The 19,391-nt window shown below is 47.7% G+C and overlaps 2 protein-coding genes across 2 annotated transcripts in view; both read right to left on the bottom strand.

Moving 5' to 3' along the window:
• PPRC1 (PPARG related coactivator 1) overlaps positions 1-18,580 on the bottom strand; it is a 30,965-nt gene extending 12,385 nt beyond the window's left edge. The window contains exons 1-8 of the mRNA XM_066601067.1: positions 18,445-18,580; positions 12,742-12,891; positions 9,145-9,297; positions 8,949-9,029; positions 4,090-6,901; positions 2,653-2,706; positions 2,038-2,095; positions 832-899 (exon numbers count right to left, since the gene is read on the bottom strand). Coding sequence (XP_066457164.1) covers positions 832-899; positions 2,038-2,095; positions 2,653-2,706; positions 4,090-6,901; positions 8,949-9,029; positions 9,145-9,297; positions 12,742-12,891; positions 18,445-18,525 — 3,457 coding nt within the window. The 5' untranslated portion in view covers positions 18,526-18,580. The remainder of the gene's footprint in view (positions 1-831; positions 900-2,037; positions 2,096-2,652; positions 2,707-4,089; positions 6,902-8,948; positions 9,030-9,144; positions 9,298-12,741; positions 12,892-18,444) is intronic.
• Positions 1-19,391, bottom strand: part of LOC136626213 (peroxisome proliferator-activated receptor gamma coactivator-related protein 1-like) — an 82,421-nt gene that overhangs the window by 12,385 nt on the left and 50,645 nt on the right. The gene's annotated exons all lie outside the window — the stretch shown is intronic.

Genomic DNA, 19,391 nt, shown 5'->3' on the forward strand with positions numbered 1-19,391 from the left:
GGAAATTAATAAGTCAGCACCACCAAAACCCTATTAAAGTCTAACCTATAGCCACCCCGACATGTTTCATCTTACGGCATCCCCGGGGAAAGCAAAAAAAAAACTAACACAGGGCTATAGTTTTTTTCGCTTCCCCCGGGGATGCCGTAAGATGAAACACGTCAGGGTGGCTATAGAGTAGACTTTAATAAGGTTTTGGTGGTGCTGACTTATTAATTTCCACATAGGCTTTTGGAAGTTGGCCATCCAGGCCTATTAGTTTGTATATGCACAATTACACACATGATACTAATTGATGACTGCTGGTCACATCTCATTGCCATTACCATTTGCCCCTTTATTTTAAATATAATTTGAAGTTTTTTGTTTTTCTTAATAAAAGTATTTATATTATATTTTAGGGGATATTACCGCTGGGTATTTTTTGGCTTTGGCAATTAGAATTGAATTTATGGAGTCATCTCCAATCATCCGGCCCCACCACCATGCCATAATCGTACGGCGGTTTGTAGTACAGACGTACTATCACGACTTAGAACAGGTTAAATCTAGAGGAGCAAGACTGGAACAGAAGAAAGGTATGTGTGGACTCCTCATATTGGCGCACATGTGAAGGTATATTGCTTTGCTAGTCTACACTCAGGTGACCGACTTCCGTTAACATTACAGTCGGCTGCCGAGCGCAACAGATCTTTTTCTTCTCTTCCAATCTTGAGCCAATGTGATAGAAAGAACAGACACCTGCAGTGTATCATTATACATGAGGAATGTAGCAAAAAGTAACAAAAGCCAAGAACTGACTGTGTGTAATCTGTGCGACAACACACTCACCAGCAGTATTCAACAACTCCGGGGGCAAAAACTTCTCAGGAATCTTTTTCTCCAACGTTTTCTCCGTCCTGTCAAAGAAAAAACAACATCTCACAATCACGGCTTACACAGGAAACACGACCTCAAATAAGGGGGCAGACAAGTTACACCGGACTGAAAAACCGTATGTGCATGGGGTGTCCCGACTCTCCCCCGCCCTATTAAACGGAGATAAGCTGCTGTCAGGAGTTGTGGCAACAGCTTGAGGATCTTTGCACAGGGCAATTAAAACAAATTTGGGTGGTAACCAACCTGCGTACGCGCGGCCACCGACAGGACCATCAACAATAAACCGCTCACTGGTTGGAGTCACTCGGTTTTTAGCAAGACAAAAAGAAACCAGCAACTATCGAGCCCCGTGTAAACAGGAGCCGATGTTTGTGCAACTCCCGCTTACTGTAGCTAGGTGGGTGGCCGGAATGATCCCAACACTCCCCACCTACATTTACTTGAACGACTATGGCTGATGAGTTGGCACAAGAGCGAGTCGGGCACCAGACCCTGTAAAGGGACCTTAAGCCCCCTCTTCATACTTAGAATACATGTAAGTGTACGGAGGGGGGGGGGGGGTGAAGGGGCGTGCGTTGGAGGAATTGACATCTTAAGCAAACCATATACAAAATAATGATTGCCATCATTCCGGCCAACGTATGTGTGTTTGGGTATGGACACCTCTAGATTATCACCTTATGTGCAGCACGATGTTACGTTTTTTAGGGGCAGTTTGCCATTAAAAAAAAAAAAGTCTTGTTGAGTTCAGACATTTTCTCCTATATGGGCAGCTGTGACTGGTGCCTTCAGTGCATGGAAAAAATGAGCAGCGTGTCCTATTTCAGTGCATAATACATGCAGAAATAGGCCGTTGAATTCAACAGACCTGCATTTTCACAGCGTATTTGTGCATCTAAACGATGGGCCTTCTGCCTTTTTCAGATGCACATATAAATACATTATATATTAGGCGACCAAAGCATGCATATGCCTGTGAACAAGCTGCAGTACCAGGCATGACCACTAGTATAATGCGGAAAACTTTCATATTTACTCCACGACATTCCGTAATATTTTTGCAAGTACAACTCAGCATATTCCGCGGCAGCCGGTAGGGGTAGGGTAACACCCGGCATATTCCACGGCGGGCAGCTGTAGGGTAACTCTTCTACTTACCACGAGTTTCCTACAGCCAGTTTATCAGGACTTTGAGAGAGCCGTTCCTCCTCTTTAGCTGCAAAGAACCAAACGTGTTAAACTACTTGTATTCAGGGTGGGGGAGGTGGATGGACGGGTCACGTGCAGAGCAAGAGGGGAATAGACTACATTATGTGAAATCTACAACCTGGAACCTCATTGGGTTCTCCATCATTATGGGGGCCATTCTACTGCATTAACCCTGTAAAGACCGTGGCTTCATGCACATTTGTGTAATGTCATCTGGATTTGCAGTTTATTTTTTTAGGCAAAAGATAAAGATTCTAAAACAAAAATGTGATTAAACTAAAAGGAGAAAACTCCGGCTCCGATGTGCATGAAGCCCGGGGTACCCGGCTGGCTCACACATGGCATGGGCACACGTTGTACCATTATGTAGTTCCTGCAGAGCCAGCTGTTCCCAGTAAAGGGGCCTGTGCAGACTAAGCACATTCTCTCCCCCCAGACAAACACGGCACAGATCCTGTATACTGGAGGAGGGGGAACAGGCATGGGTTCAGAAGTATTTGGGATGGGGGCCGGATACAGATCAGAAAGGCTACTATGAAATGTACATTATAGTCACGAGCGTACCTTCAGACTTCTCAAACTGCTCCAACAAGCTGGTCAGATCGGACGCTTCAATACCTTGATTAAAAGGAGAAAGCCAATTAACATTCTTAGCAGTTTTAGGTTAACCTTAAACGGGTCGTCTCAGCAGCTGATCTCCCAGGTCCCGCAGGAATCCACAGGCAGGCATTTCCCCTGTAGTAGTATTACATGGCGGCTATTAAGATGAATGCAATAGACAGACGGCATGAGCCCAGCAGAATCGGGGCGGTTTGTACACGACTGTCTTATATTCTGGCTCAGAGGGAATCCCGAATGGATCACCAGTGCTTAAAGGGATTAGTTCCTCAAACTGGCCCCAACATGTTCTATTAACATAACAGAAGACATCCGCCCCCTCCCCACTGTGTCCCCCCCCCCCCCAATCCCAGGTCATGTGACCATATAAGCTAATCACTGGCTGAAGGGAGCTGGCAATTGGCTGCAGCAGTCACATGGCACTACCAGGATCGGGAAATGAAAACAAGCGGAGCCGGGGGCCAGCAAAACAAAAGCTGTAGGGAAGTGGAAAAGGTGAGTATGCAAGTATATCGTCTCTTATGTTACCAAAGCAGACTCAGTCAGTTTGGGGAAAGAAAAATACAGTGTGTCTCTAGGTAACTCCTTGAAAGGGGATGACTGGGAATTTTACTATTAATGACCTATCCATAGGATTGGTCATCAATGTTTGATCAGTGAGGATCCGCCGCTCAGAATCCCACCAATCAGCCGATCACCAGGCCTTCTGAGTATGAACAGGGCTGGAAGCAGACAGCGCTGTTCATATTGCAGCAGCCTAGGTTTGTATCGCATTGAATTCAATGGGAGCTGTAGTACCAAACCAGGCCACTGCAATGTTGACAGCGCTGTCAGCACTGAGCAGTCTAATGGATCAGCTAGTTTACTTCCTGTTACTTTTAACCACTCCCCGCTGGGTGTTAAAGAAATGCAAAACACAGAACGAGAAGTGCACGATTCTCAAAGTCTAAATAAGCTGCACGAGTACGGACGAGTTGGTGAGGACGTCACCAGTTCCTTCATTCAGGCAAAGAGAATTATGCATTTCTCATTGTGTGTAAAAAGGCCATAAGACTTTATTACAAGACTAAGATTTGCCCTCTTTAAAACGAGTTATCTGATCAGAGCGTCTCCTCTAACATGGGTGCAGCCAAAGCATACAGCTGATCAAGACATGGTGATGGGACAAGCCCTTCAAAATGCCAAATCCAGAGATACATGACATTTCCTCCGCTTTAGTGCCAAAACTCAGCAATACAGCAAACCCATTTCACATATCCGCTCCTCGTGGGAGGGGTTACAAAATACCAAATTCCCAGATTATTAGATACTCTTGCAATTTACGCACTTCACTCCTAATTTGATCAACCTATGTTCAAAGTGGGGAAGTACTGTAATTTTTACCTGAGTCACACGAAAACCCTTCCTCATGGTCCTTCAGATCAGATTCTGCTGTTCTCTGCAGACTTTCCTCAGAAGTACAGAGAGTTTCAACACGAGGGACAACAGGCTCTTTGGATTCTTGCTTGGACCCCGTACAGGATGCTGCCAGTTCATCTTCGGCTACTTTTTGGGCAGTTCTACTTCCTGCGGCCGGCTCACCTTCGGACTTCTCAAGCATTGAAGACTCTTCAGTAATGGATGTGGAGGTTTCTTCTGTGGGAGATTTGTCTACTACTTGCCCAGTGACATCTGCAAGCATAGTCTGCTTTGGCTGCGCCGGTTTTAAGGCTGCTGCAGATGGTGGAACCTGAACATCCAGCTGAGTGTTACCCAAGACTAAATTGGAGGACGGCTTTAATTGGAAACCTAATTTCTGAGCTTTTTTCAAAATTTCCATTATTTTGATCACCACTTGGTTTGCAGATTTTAGATCAGGAATAGAAACATTTGCAAGCTTAGAAGCAGAGGGGGCTGCAGTCTGAGATTTATCAGCTTTCGTTGGCAAAAACGATGTAAGGCCGGGATGTACTTGGGACCCATCAGGGGTTGAAGTTTGGCCATGACTAATATTCTCTGGTTTGGCAGCGGTTTTGGACTGCCGTTGGCTTACACCACTATCAGTCTTTGGCACTGCTTTCCTGTTAACAATAGGAAGGACAGCGGGCTGGGGTCTGCTATCTACAGGTGCGACTATAGTTTCCTGCATCATCTTCTGATCTGACAGCATATGGGGATTGGGTCTTACAGACTTTTCAGGAGAGCTGTGGAGGGATTGACTTTCAGGCATTCCTTGCACCATTTGAGCGTTTGGCCAATAGGGTGTTGGTGGCCCAGAAACCCAACTGGTAGGATGTACCGGTGGCACTACAATAGGTGGAAATGGAGCCCAACTCATGACTGGTGGTGGTTGTAACGGCATAGCATTTGGATAATGAGGACCTCCTGGCAAAGGTGGCATGCCAGGATAAAAAGAGGGATGTGGAGGGCCAGCAGCCCATGTAGGAGGATGAAATGAAGGTGGCATAGTAGGCTGGGGATTTATCATTGGAGGTGGAGCAACTTCTATGACGGCTGGACATGGTTTTTCATTTAATTGTTGAACATCTTGGTTGGCTACCGGCGTTGGAATCACAGTGACTGGAACAGAAGCGTCTTGTGCAGGAACATTGCTATGCTTTTTCTGTGGGCAAGCCTTTTCTTCTACTGATGGCTTATTTGAGTGTGTAGGTACGATTAGGCAAGGCAATTCAGCCAACCCTGTTGGGGGCTCAGGAACACTTGGCCATTTGCTACAAGACTGGTTCTCATTGCCTCGATCAGGGTTCGGTTTGCGATGCTGAAGTCGCTTCCTATATTCACTTAAGCTGAGCGACTTGGGCTTGGTTTCCTTGTTCAGCTGCAAAGAATCCCCATCCTGCACATCTTCAAGCTTTGAGGCACCCGATTCTTCATGACCAGAGGGCTCTTCCCCACTGCAGATATCGGAAGCAACCAACATCTCTTCAACGTCTTTTTGTTCAGACTGTAAACCCTCAACCTCGGCATCTTGGGACTCTTCAGGGTTGGGGTTTTCAAGTTTTGGGTTGGACTCTAAATCTTTGTCATTCTCACCTCCTATGTTTGTTTGCTCACTTTCTTTAGCAACCGGTTTTACTTTCCTGGCTGCACTTTTTATCTCAGGGTTGGAACCGTCCAAGCTTTCACGAGTTCTCAGCTTGGTGCGGCCAATCTTGGAAGAGCGAAGCTCCATCTGGGACTCCTTAACCTGATCCAAAGTTTTAGTTAAAAAGTCAGATTCCTGCAAGGACGGGTTACTCACACGGCATGCAGGCGGTTGGGTGATACTTTGTACTGGTATTAGTTCAGAATCTGTAGATTTTCCTCCGGTTATGCTCTTCGTTCTACTTTTCCCCTTGGATTTACAGGGTTTCTTGTCTTTGCTGGACCTCCTTCCTTTTGGTGGCACCTTTTCCTTGGCTACTGACACATTGATTGCTGGTTCACCATTTTTCTTACAGTCTGGAACAATTTCCTCAGACTTGCATGTTTCATCATCATCTGGAGACTTCACTAATATATCAGAGGCCGGGGGTTGAACACAAGTATCTGGCAATTTAGGCTCAGCCCCATAGTTCTCCATGGGTTCAGGATCAACCTCATTTGATTTTTCTGTAATATCAACTTGCTTTTCATTATGCATGGCCAACTCTGGAACAGACTCCTCTGAGGAAGGCAGATTTTCAGTTTTATCATCCATTTGCTCCATATTATCTGAAGACTCAGAACACAACATGTCCACCGGGGGCTCCACCACTACAGGTACCTTTATACATTCTCCTTGTTCGGACACAATCTCCAGAAACACTGCATCACTCAGGAGGTTCTTGTCATCTTCTGACTCGAGGCACACGGTTATGGCAGGTAGGCAGTAAGGATGCATGTATTTAACCAAATCATTAAGGGCAACATTCTCCGTATTAATGATGCACGGCGTTCTTTGCATCAGGATCTGCTCACGATCGCCGTCATTACTATCAGTTTCTGTGTTCTCAGAAAAGTGGTCATCAACTGCAAGTAAACCGGAGTTAACAGCAACATCCCCCGAACACGGCACGTCTTCATCCTCTCCATCACTTCGCTGATGGGTTTCCTGCGCTTCTGCCCTGCGGGGTAAACATCCCCTCACGCTTTTATGTCGGGGACGTCTCTTTGGTGTAGAGCTGATGATATCCGGAAACAGTTCCCAGTTTGGCCCAGAATAGAGACCTTCGATCTGTAATGGAAGTAATAATAACCACCTTTATATAGCGCCAACATATTCTGCAACGCTTACAAAAACAGGGGAGAACAGATACAAGAAACAAAAGATACAAAAAATACTGTTCTATGTAGTAATCGATTGATGTAGACAGTAGGAGGCGAGGGTCCTGCTCCAACAAGCTTACATACTACAAATAATGGGGTGATACATAAGGTAAAGGGGCTGGAGATGTGCACAGTATGGCGGGTGGAGAGTGAGGGATTCTATACACAAACAATGGTCAGACTTAGGCAGTGTGGTGGCTGAATCAGTATGACTGCAGGGGGTGGTTGATTACGGCTAGCAGGGATTGTAGTCAGGAGGACAGGGAGCATGTTATCAGGTGGAGTACCAAGGGGTTTGGTTTGGGATATATGGTATGCCTCCCCTAAAGAGGAGCATTTTTAGAGCACTCCTAAAGTTTAATGTTGGAGGCGGGAATGTGAGGTTTGGGTTAAAAGGGCACCTTTAACTCTGATTTCATTAGCTGAGCGGAGGGCACGGGCTGGGTGGTGGATTGAGATGACGGAGGCAATGTAGGGCTGCCCAATGCTATGGAGAGTTATGGATGAAGGTAGGGAGGTTGAATTGAATTCTGTATTTGACGGGCAGCCAGTGCAGTGACCGGCACAGGGCAGAGGCGTCTGAGTAGCGGCTGGACAGGAAGATGAACCTGAGTGCTGCATTCAGGATGGATTGGAGAGGGTCGAGTCTGGTATGGAGGAGGCCGATCAGCAACGAGTTGAAATCGAGCGGAGAGTGGATGAGGGCATCAGTGAGCGAGTAGGGAGCGCAATCACCACACGAGTCTAGTAACGTACAATACTATAGGATACTTGTCCCAGAAACATGCCAGGAAAAGGCATCACAAGTTGTTCACCTCTTAACCCCTTAATGACCTGAATGATCAGATACTTTAGCCGTCCTAAATTAACTAAGCTGTCTCACAAACTAGAATGGGTTTCCCATTTTGCTTTGCTCGTTTTTATACTTAAAACCACCCTCCGGTTCTGAAACAAAACCGGAATGAGTGGGTATATTACCGGGTGCCCTCTCCTTTATTCCTGTCCAGCTGCCGATCTGCAGGTCGTGGAGCCCAACTCTGATGTTCCAAGATGGCTAAGTCACTACTTATTGTGCCCGATGCTCTGTGTATTGGTATTCAGCCAGCGCATGCTGCCTTCCGATTGGCCAGGGCTCTTCATGTGAGCAGTGCCAACCAATCAGAGCAGAGTGTAGTCTTAGAGCCTTTTAGACCGGATGATTGTCATGCACATAAGTGCCCAAAATCATCCCGGCGATAATCGCTCCTATACTTCCCCAATAATCTCTCAGTGAATGGAGGCAGAAAGGACCAGAGATCGTTCCAGTCACCCGCCTCTATTCACAGTAAAGGGGCAGTTGTTTATAGATGCCCATTTAAATGAACCGATCATCCTTCAGTTATTATGCCTGCCTAAACTGAGCAAACAGTAAGCAAACAAATTATTGTTTGTCGTTCAGTCGCTGGTAGCATTTACACTGAAAGATCATCATTCAGATTCCTGCGATCCCTGAACTATTCTGTGTAAAAGAGCTCTTAGACTACCGAGTGTGCAATGGGAAGTGTGAGACGTGGCACATTCATCCTGGATCACCCGAGCACGGCGCCGGAAGCCAACAGCTGTACGGAAATAAGAGAAGGCACCAGGTAAGAGAACACATACCAGCCTCCCTACAGAGCGTCGCTTTAATGTGTATTGCCCTGGGTGAACTTTCATTATCAGAGTTGGTACGGTCCTAAAACCCAACAGCTCAGTTATACCAGGGAGCGCTTGGTGATCATACGACTGCCAGGTCCAATAATGTGTTCATTGTGCCCTATTGTAGATTGTAAGCTTCTGTCTTCTCTCCGGGCACTGAACCTGTGCCGATTGCAGGAGTGATGCCAGAGCTGTCGCTGTATACTTGGGACCTGTGCCACCTACTATCAAAAGATAGTGGGCTGTTAAGGGGTTAATATGCCGGTCATTTTACTCACTTTGTTGGAATCTGCTCTGCGCTGGCCATTCACAGAGAACATCTCATGTTCAGGTGGCGTACGAGACAGCGCAAGAAATGTCTGCAAAGAGAAAAGAAGTGAACCTTAGAATGCGGATCTCTTATCTTCCATAGTAACTGCAGGCGATACAAATAATGTCCCCTTCGGACGACGTTCCGGGAACCCCCGTACATACCATGCTGCCATCTCGATCCTTTGGTGACACCAGGAGTTCTGTATCTGGGATGATGTCAAACGGTGATATGTTCTCATCATCTGCGTTGTCCAGGATCTCCGTTAGAGCCGTCAGCAGAGATAACTCGTTCTCCTCATCAAAATGATCTTTCTGCTGCAAAACGAGGAATAACACCATATAAACGGGCTCTACAGGATGAACACATGCCGCTTTCTGGCAAAAGCCGTGCCATGTACCTCTGTGAAGTCAGCACCCCATCTTTCAAAAAAGTTATTTTTTTTATGAGTTCTGGATGCACCCCAAAGAGTTCTAGAGTTCCCTATTAATTTTTAAAATAGTTCTAGCGAATTAGGCACAAAAATCAACAAATGTATCTCTGCGGTGCTAACTTCCAAAAATGATATTAATAAATCAGCGAGAACTTTATAAATATGGGTATTAGAGCTTCGAGCATTAAGAGTTTTCTTCAGAACTCTTGAGGTGCTACCCAGAACTCTTATAAAATCGCGGGATTTCCCCCCAAATTTTTTTTTACACATAACTGAAATTTTTCTGATCCGGCATCTAAAAATCAGCGAGAACTTTGTAAATATTGGTTCTAGAGCTTCGAGCATTAGGAGTTTTCTTCATAACTTTTGAGGTGCTACCCAGAACTCTTATAAAATCGCGGGATTTCCCCCAAATTTTTAACACATAACTGAAATTTCTGGATCCAGCATTTGAAAATCAGCGAGAACTTTGTAAATATTGGTTCTAGAGCTTCGAGCATTTAGAGTTTTCTTCAGAACTCTTGAGGTGCTACCCAGAACTCTTATAAAATCGCAGGATTTCCCCAAAAATTTTTTACACATAATTGAAATTTTTCTGATCCGGCATTTGAAAATCAGCGAGAACTTTGTAAATATTGGTTCTATTGGTTCGGAAATCTTGCGGTTTGGCCGCAGCGAAAAACCGCAAGATTTCCGCCAGGAGTACCGCTGCTGCAAAACCCGCGGCGGCTTTGAAGCGGCCCGGCCGCCCGCTCTTCCGCTGAGGCCAGCGCTCCCATAGAGGAGAGCGCGCCCGCAGCGGGAAAAAAAAAATGAACATGCCGCGGTCGGCAAATCCGCGCCGGCTTAGCCGCAGTGGATTTGCCGTCCCGTGTGGACGAGATTTCTGAGAAATCTCGTCCACAAGGCTGGCTAATCCCGGGATTAGCGGCTGCATGCGGATTTGCCGCGGTGAAATTCTGCACAGAATTTCCGCGGCAAATCCGCCCCGTGTGAACCCAGCCTTAGAAAACTGATTATATCAAGCAAACATGGAGTGGGAATAGAAGTGAAATAAGATGAGAGAGAAGGAGAAAAGAAAGAAATGAAACCATGTGGTTAGGTCCGGAGAAAATCGAAACTGGTTCCAGATCATCCAGATAGAGGCACATTTCTCATGTCCTAGTTCGTCTCTGGCACTGAACTCTTCCATATCTTTCAGGTGATCTAAAGCTTCCAACCACATTATTCTAGAGGGAGGTGTCGTAGATTACCATATTCTGGGGATTATCTGCCGCATGGCCAGTATAAAAAATCTGAGTAGGGAGCTTTTCAAATGTGCCACTGATCCTGGGAACACAGACAGTACTACTATTTCTGGCGTAAACTGGACCTGAGTTCTGCATACCGTGGAGTAAAGAGTGTTGATCTCCTGCCAGAATGGGCGCATCAGAGGACATGACCACCAGAGGTGAACAAATGACCCTCTTTCCGATTGGCATCTCCAACATTTATCCGGATACTGGGGGAATATCCTGGCTAGTTTCACTGGGGTCTGGTACCATCTTGTTAGTATTTTGTAGTTTAACTCCTGCACCTTGCTAGAAACCGACATTTTATGTGACAGGATGTATGATTTTTTTTCCAAGACTCCTCTGGGGGCGCCACCTAGTTCTCGCTCCCAATTCCTTTCAATGTCTTTCCCGCAATTGCGCGTGTCCTCCTCAACCAACATCTGATATAAAGTCGATATTGTTTGTTCAAATGCCGCGATTTTATAAGAGTTCTGGGTAGCACCTCAAGAGTTCTGAAGAAAACTCTTAATGCTCGAAACTCTAGAACCAATATTTACAAAGTTCTCGCTGATTTTCAAATGCTGGATCCAAAAATTTCAGTTATGTGTAAAAAATTTTGGGGAAATCCCGCGATTTTATAAGAGTTCTGGGTAGCACCTCAAGAGTTCTGAAGAAAACTCTTAATGCTCGAAGCTCTAGAACCAATATTTACAAAGTTCTCGCTGATTTTTAGATGCCGCATCCAAAAATTTCAGTTATGTGTAAATAATTTTTGGGGAAATCCTGCGATTTTATAAGAGTTCTCGGTAGCACCTCCAGAGTTCTGAAAAAAACTCTTAATGCTCAAAGCTCTAGAACCAATATTTACAAAGTTCTCGCTGATTTTCAAATGCCGGATCAAAATAATTTCAGTTATTATGTGTAAATATTTTTGGGGGAAATCCCGCGATTTTATAAGAGTTCTCGGTAGCACCTCTAGAGTTCTGAAGAAAACTCTTAATGCTCGAAGCTCTAGAACCAATATTTACAAAGTTCTCGCTTATTTTCAAATGCCGGCTCCAAATATTACAGTTATTATGTGTAAATAATTTTTGGGGAAATCCCGCGATTTTATAAGAGTTCTGGGTAGCACCTCCAGAGTTCTGTAGAAAACTCTTAATGCTCGAAGCTCTAGAACCAATATATACAAAGTTCTCGCTGATTTTCAAATGCCGGATCAAAAAAATTTCAATTATGTGTAAATATTTTTTGGGGAAATCCTGCAATTTTATAAGAGTTCTGGGTAGCACCTCAAGAGTTCTGAAGAAAACTCTAAATGCTCGAAGCTCTAGAACCAATATTTACAAAGTTCTCGATGATTTTTAGATGCCGGATCAGAAAAATTTCAGTTATTATGTGTAAAAAAAAATTTTGGGGAAATCCCGCGATTTTATAAGAGTTCTGGGTAGCACCTCAAGAGTTCTGAAGAAAACTCTTAATGCTCGAAGCTCTAATACCCATATTTATAAAGTTCTCGCTGATTTATTAATATCATTTTTGGAAGTTAGCACCGCAGAGATACATTTGTTGTTTTTTTTGCCTTATTTGCTAGAACTATTTTAAAAATTAATAGGGAACTCTAGAACTCTTTGGGGTGCATCCAGAACTCATTAAAAAAAAAACTTTTTTGAAAGATGGGGTGCTGACTTCACAGAGGTGTGCCATGTTTGTGCACAGGTTTTATATATTACAGCTCAGCTACATTAACTTCATTGGTATTGAGCTGCAAAACCAGACGACCCGCGGACAAGAACCAAAGCTGTATCCCATCCTGATCAGACTCAATGATCATAAGCCAAGTCCCTCCAAATATCAGATTACTGTTCTGCACCTCAATGCACAGCTGAAGGCCAGTGCAAGTACCCAAAAGGGGCACAGCCGATGCCGCGAGTACGGGTAGACCAAACAATGTCACAAGATAGCAATCTCAGGGCAGAAATTACTTTTTGTGGATATAAACTAGTTAAACGCAAACACAGATTGTCTATAAATGGTGGCAAGCTTACGCCTCGTACCTCAGCCGATGCCCCGAGATCGTCAATGATGGAGATGATGGAGTTGTCAATGTAGCCCTGGAAGGTCCCCAGGATTCCTCCTGCATCCAGGGACGACAGAGCGAGATCAGAGAGGCCATCGCAGGTTTCATCTTCCTCCAGGTCGTGACACTGAAAAACAAGGCATTTCTAAAGCACGTATCTACCAGGAATTAAGTGCCATTTCATTGTTACTATTTGGGGTAGGAGTGCCAGTAGACGCAGCATATGTCTCCACCACAAACCACAGATGGCGCTCTACTGACTGTGGGCTGGCACTTGGATTTCAACCAACAGGTCTGTGTGACAGCCGGTGGCCAGTAGAGCTGCCTGCAGTTTTCAGCGGCATCCTGACAAGCCTACTTAGTGCCGATGGTACCTGTGTAAGCACTACCCTATTTACGTCTGTGTTGGCAATCTCTTCATAAGTTTCCATTAGGAACAACAGAGGGACGGAAAACAAACACAAAGATCAAAAACGGGCGTCCGGGATTTTAGCCGGAATTATTTTGTACTAAGACATCAGTCAGGAGACGACGTTCTCTACAAACGCCCGGACCACCGGCTGACATTTCCTTGGTTTGATACGACTCACACAAAGCAGTTGTTGTTTTTTCCGTAACCACAAAGACATAACGGTCCGCTTCCAATTCACTGCTCCGTCTTATGATGGAGCCGAACAGACCCCATTGACCTTTTGCTGGAAATAAAAGCATTCCAACACGGATGTAAAACATCACCAATCTCAGTGCACAATTGTCTTAGAGGGGTTGTCCTATAAAATTAAAGGACTGTTCCCATTGTAATTTTTATGGCAAATCCACAGGACATAAGTCCAGAGGTGGATTTCACACCCATCTGGATAGCTGCCCCCTTTAACACTGGTACCAGCTGCATGCGGTGTCCGGGAATTAGAGGGAACCACCAAGCACACCCTGCGGCACTGTTTCCATCAGTCCTATAGAAGTGAATGGGAGTTATGGAAACCGTGTAGCAGGGCGCGCCATGGTGTTCCCTCCGCTCCAGAATTAGAGGGCGCTCACACGTGGCTCCATAGCATGTTCTGCACTGTAGATTTTGGGGTGGATTTGCCCCACTTGAGGCGAGTTTTATTATGGGTTCATAAAGGTCCCCCTTTCAATTGAAGGGCTGAAGTCTGCTGCAGATCGGTATCAAAATTCACACCAGTGGTAGATGGAACCAAACGTGTCCCATAATGTGATGTGAATCCAGCTTTATGGTCCCTTTATGTCCCCCTCACCACGGACAATAAGTCACGCACGGTGGAGTCGCGGCTGACAATTGTGACTGTATATATCACATGTATACACGGCTTAACTCGACCAACAGAAAAGCAGTGAGAATCAGGGCCGTCGTTAACCCTGTTTGCCGTCGTTAACCCTGTTTGTCTCGAGTCAACAATTAAACAAGTCTCCCACATCTGACCTGATATAAGGTCTCCAAGCAAACCTCCGCCCAGCAGCCACTCCCCGCACTCGCATCGTTACGCCCCTCTTTTGGGGCATCTGCAAGGTTATGTGCAGCGATCTCTCCCTTAGCAGTGAAGCCGCGCACAAGTTGTGGCGCGCTGGAATATTGCTGCAGCGTCACTTGTAGTAATAACCAAGGCTGAAATAAGAATCCTCAGAGCGCAGGGATCCATGAGCCATCAGAGCCGGTGAGTCATCGTGCCGACAGCAAGTTGTTACAATGTATCAACCCTGGGAACAATGGCTACACTCTGACGTCACAGGCTTCCCTCCTGCAGGGAAGCTGCCAAGATGAGGATGGGACAATCTTACAAGGAGAGCCTCTTGGGAGGAACCCATCAAAGAGGGATTATCTGAGTGCAAACTCTTCAAGCCTGGGTTCACACGGGTCGGATTTGCCGCGGTTTACTGTTGCATATCCGCACTGCGGCAAAACCGCTGCATGTGCAGTGCAAATGTGTTTGGGCAAAAAGCTGTTCTCACAGGATGGATTTTTTTCCGTACTGCCACAGTGTGGAAATACAGCAGTTCTGCAGCAAAACTGCAACAGAAAAACTGCAGCAAATCCGCCCCATGTGAGCGGTGACAACTGCAGATTCCATAATCCAAAGCCGACCATGTGAAACTGGCCTAAGGGAAAAAAAATACCGCCAGACTCCGTGGCCGCTGCCCTGCTGGCCGTAGCCTTAGCTTATTGGCTCCTGGGACCTGACAGCTTCTTTTAACCCCTACCAACACGTTCGGGGTGTGTATGGAGGGAGAGCGCAGGGTGATCTCCCTCCATACAACGCGGGCACCGGCTGTTTCTTACCGCCGGCAGCCACCCGGCAACAGCTCTGATAAGCAGCGTGGCTCATCTGAGCTGTGCTGTCAATTCTGAAAGCAGCACAAAGCGCGTCCAATCTGTGGGACAGGCACTGACCTCCGAAAAGAAGGTCTCTTGGGGCCCATCCCTCCCGGTGGAGCACAAATGGAGAGAAGGCCCAACAACTGGACCTCACAACAGGCAGCATCTACACCTAACCAATCCATGCCCACCGCCGCCACAGTCAGGGGGCTACGCATCTGAATGACCAATGAGCAATCCAGCAAAAAAAATAATAATAATTTTGTACAAAATTTGCAACATTTTTTACCCTTTTTAAGGCAATTTTTAGATAAACTTAAGGCCTCCTTCCCACGAACGGATTTACGCCGCGTAGATTCTCGGCAAAAATCCGCTGCGTTGCCCGCAGCTATTAGGTTCTATTGAACCTAATAGCACAATGCTCACGATGCGTAATTCCACCGCGGAATTACGCACCGCGATTTCTCCCGTCCTCACCCTCAGCATGCTCTATTTGCTGCGGGTGAGGACGGGCTGTACGCGCTGACGGCTTCCATTGACTGCAATGGAAGCCGTCCGTTCACGCTATCTCCCGCTGTAACCAGCGGGAGATAGCGTGAAAAAACGCTTCCCCGCCTACCGCGGCCGCGTCACGTGACACTGCCGGCCGCGTCACGTGACACTGCCGGCCGCGTCACGTGACACTGCCGGCCGCGTCACGTGACACTGCCGGCCGCGTCACGTGACACTGCCGGCCGCGTCACGTGACACTGCCGGCCGCGTCACGTGACACTGCCGGCCGCGTCACGTGACACTGCCGGCCGCGTCACGTGACACTGCCGGCCGCGTCACGTGACACTGCCGGCCGCGTCACGTGACACTGCCGGCCGCGTCACGTGACACTGCCGGCCGCGTCAGCGTCTTCACGCTATCGTCCGCTAGTAAGTATAGGGGCTCTGGGGGGCGCCGTGACGGGCTTCACTGCGTAATATTACGCGGCGGAGCCCGTCACGCTCGTGGGAAGGAGGCCTAAGAGGTTAGAGGAAAAGAAATGACAAGGGGAAAAAAAAAAAGCTCTAAAATACTCAGGAACCCAACACTAACCCGGCCATTCAGCACTGCACTAGTTAATCCTCATAACAACAAACAGCATGGGAAACCTCCACTTGTCTGCAGTGGTGCTGTGTACACATTGCGGGACCCTCCCCTCCCCCGCAGCTCACACAGCTATTACTGCCAGACCCAGACAGGAGGGTCCCACAGCGCCCCCCTCTAACATATGGCAGCGGCACTCCAACAGCAACTCTCACCACTGCAGGAACACGGCACGGCCGACAACACCAGCGGTGACCGCAGATAACAGCAGAGACCGCAGATAACAGCAGAGCTCGACAACCCTTGATATCGGCAGCCGTTCATTCACAGTAAGCAGGCCGTTACAACTTGTGTACACGGGCCGCAGGTGTCCGTCCGCCATCAGTGGCTCCAAATACATCATGTGACCCGCCTATAAACGGACCCCCATCTGTTGGCCGCTGGCGCGGGCAGCCACTCACACCACTGGTCAGAAGCCCCCGGCGGCGGCTTAGGCAGGGTCACACTTGTCTCATCATCCGTTTATCTGTTCCACCATACAACAGTCCCAAATTAGTCCCACCGACCACAATGGGGGCCGGCAGTCTTGCGGCACCCACTAATGTTTCCAACCGAAAACGTCCTCCAACACAGAAGTGAATAGGAGGGGGCGCACTTCCTGTGAGAATAGAGGGGAGGCAGGTCAGAACCCGCTAACTGCCAGGAGTTCCCAATTGGGAGGGGGGGGGGCCGCAGTTATGATAAAGTATTACGGGAGGGGGGGGGGCGCAGTTATGATAAAGTATTACGGGGGGGGGGGGCCGCAGTTATGATAAAGTATTACGGGGGGGGGGGGGCCGCAGTTATGATAAAGTATTACGGGGGGGGGGGGCCGCAGTTATGATAAAGTATTACGGGAGGGGGGGGGGCGCAGTTATGATAAAGTATTACGGGAGGGGGGGGCCGCAGTTATGATAAAGTATTACGGGGGGGGGGGCCGCAGTTATGATAAAGTATTACGGGAGGGGGGGGGGGCGCAGTTATGATAAAGTATTACGGGGGGGGGGGCCGCAGTTATGATAAAGTATTACGGGAGGGGGGGGCCGCAGTTATGATAAAGTATTACGGGGGGGGGGGGGGGGCCGCAGTTATGATAAAGTATTACGGGGGGGGGGGCGCAGTTATGATAAAGTATTACGGGAGGGGGGGGCCGCAGTTATGATAAAGTATTACGGGAGGGGGGGGCGCAGTTATGATAAAGTATTACGGGGGGGGGAGCCGCAGTTATGATAAAGTATTACGGGGGGGGGGCCGCAGTTATAATAAAGTATTACGGGGGGGGGGGCCGCAGTTATAATAAAGTATTACGGGGGGGGGGGGCCGCAGTTATAATAAAGTATTACGGGGGGGGGGGGGCCGCAGTTATAATAAAGTATTACGGGGGGGGGGGGGCCGCAGTTATAATAAAGTATTACGGGGGGGGGGGGCCGCAGTTATAATAAAGTATTACGGGGGGGGGGGGCCACAGTTATGATAATGTTTTACGGGAGGGGGGGGGCCGCAGTTATGATAAAGTTTTACGGGAGGGGGGGGCCGCAGTTATGATAAAGTTTTACGGGAGGGGGGGGGCCGCAGTTATGATAAAGTATTACGGGAGGGGGGGGGCCGCAGTTATGATAAAGTATTACGGGAGGGGGGGGGGCCGCAGTTATGATAAAGTTTTACGGGGGGGGGGGGGGCCGCAGTTATGATAAAGTTTTACGGGAGGGGGGGGGCTGCAGTTATGATAAAGTATTACGGGGGGGTGCAGTTATGATGAAGTATTACGGGGGGCAGTTATTATACAGTATTACAGGGGGGGGCAGTTATTATAAAGTATTACGGGGGGGGCAGTTATACAGTATTACAGGGGGGGGCAGTTATTATACAGTATTACAGGGGGGGGCAGTTATTATATAGTATTACAGGGGGGCAGTTATCGTAAAGTATTACAGGGGGGGGGCAGTTATTATAAAGTATTACGGGGCAGCAGCTGTTATAACACCCAGGACGCCCCAGTAATATCGGGGTTATTACAGCTGAGGGGCTGCAGGTATAACGTAGGTCCCGCTCCCCGGCCACACGGGGAGCCCCAGGAGGGAGCGGCGAGCTCCCCGGCCCGGCCCCGGCACACACACGCGTGTCTCCAGCATCCACGTGTCACAGGCAGCCGGCTCCCGCAGCGCTCTGCTCCCCTCACACCGACAGGAAGGGCTCGCAGCGCCTCCCCCGGTTGACGCCTTCCCAGCCCCGTACCTGGAGAGGGCCGCCGGCGGTGAAGAGCTCCATTCCTCCGATAGTTAGCGTCTCCTCGCCCGCTCCCCACCGCGCCGCCATCTTGGCCCCACAGCTCCTAACCCGAGCCGGCAGCAGCGAGCAGCTCCGACCTGAACACGTGGTCCGTGCCGCATGGGAGGGGGCGGGGCCAGCCGTCAGTCCCTGCCGGGAACTGGGAGGGGCCGCCGCCATCTTGGTTGTGGCAGTAGAACCAAGCACTATACATATATACTGCTCCAGAAACACATTCAGCACATATGTACAGAACCAAGCAGTGAACATATATACTTCTCCAGAAACACCTTCGTACATATATTAAGCACCAGAACCAAGCTCTGTACATATATACTGTACCAGAAACACATTCAGTACATCTATACAGCACCAGGACCAAGCACTGTACATATATACTGTACCAGAAACACATTCAGTACATATATACAGCACCAGAACCAAGCACTATACATATATACTGCTTCAGAAACACATTCAGTACATATATACAGCACCAGAACCAAGCACTATACATATACTGCTTCAGAAACACATTCAGTACATATATACAGCACCAGAACCAAGCACTATACATATATACTGCTTCAGAAACACATTCAGTACATATATACAGCACCAGAACCACGCTCTGTACATATATACTGTACCAGAAACACATTCAGCACATCTATACAGCACCAGAACCAAGCACTCTACATATATACTGTACCAGAAACACATTCAGTACATCTATACAGCACCAGAACCAAGGACTCTACATATATACTGTACCAGAAACACATTCAGCACATCTATACAGCACCAGAACCAAGCACTGTACATATATACTGTACCAGAAACACATTCAGTACATATATACAGCGCCAGAGCCACGCTCTGTACACATATACTGTACTAGGAACACATTCAGC

Source organism: Eleutherodactylus coqui, chromosome 4 (assembly GCF_035609145.1).
Source record: "Eleutherodactylus coqui strain aEleCoq1 chromosome 4, aEleCoq1.hap1, whole genome shotgun sequence".
Lineage (NCBI taxonomy): Eukaryota > Metazoa > Chordata > Amphibia > Anura > Eleutherodactylidae > Eleutherodactylus > Eleutherodactylus coqui.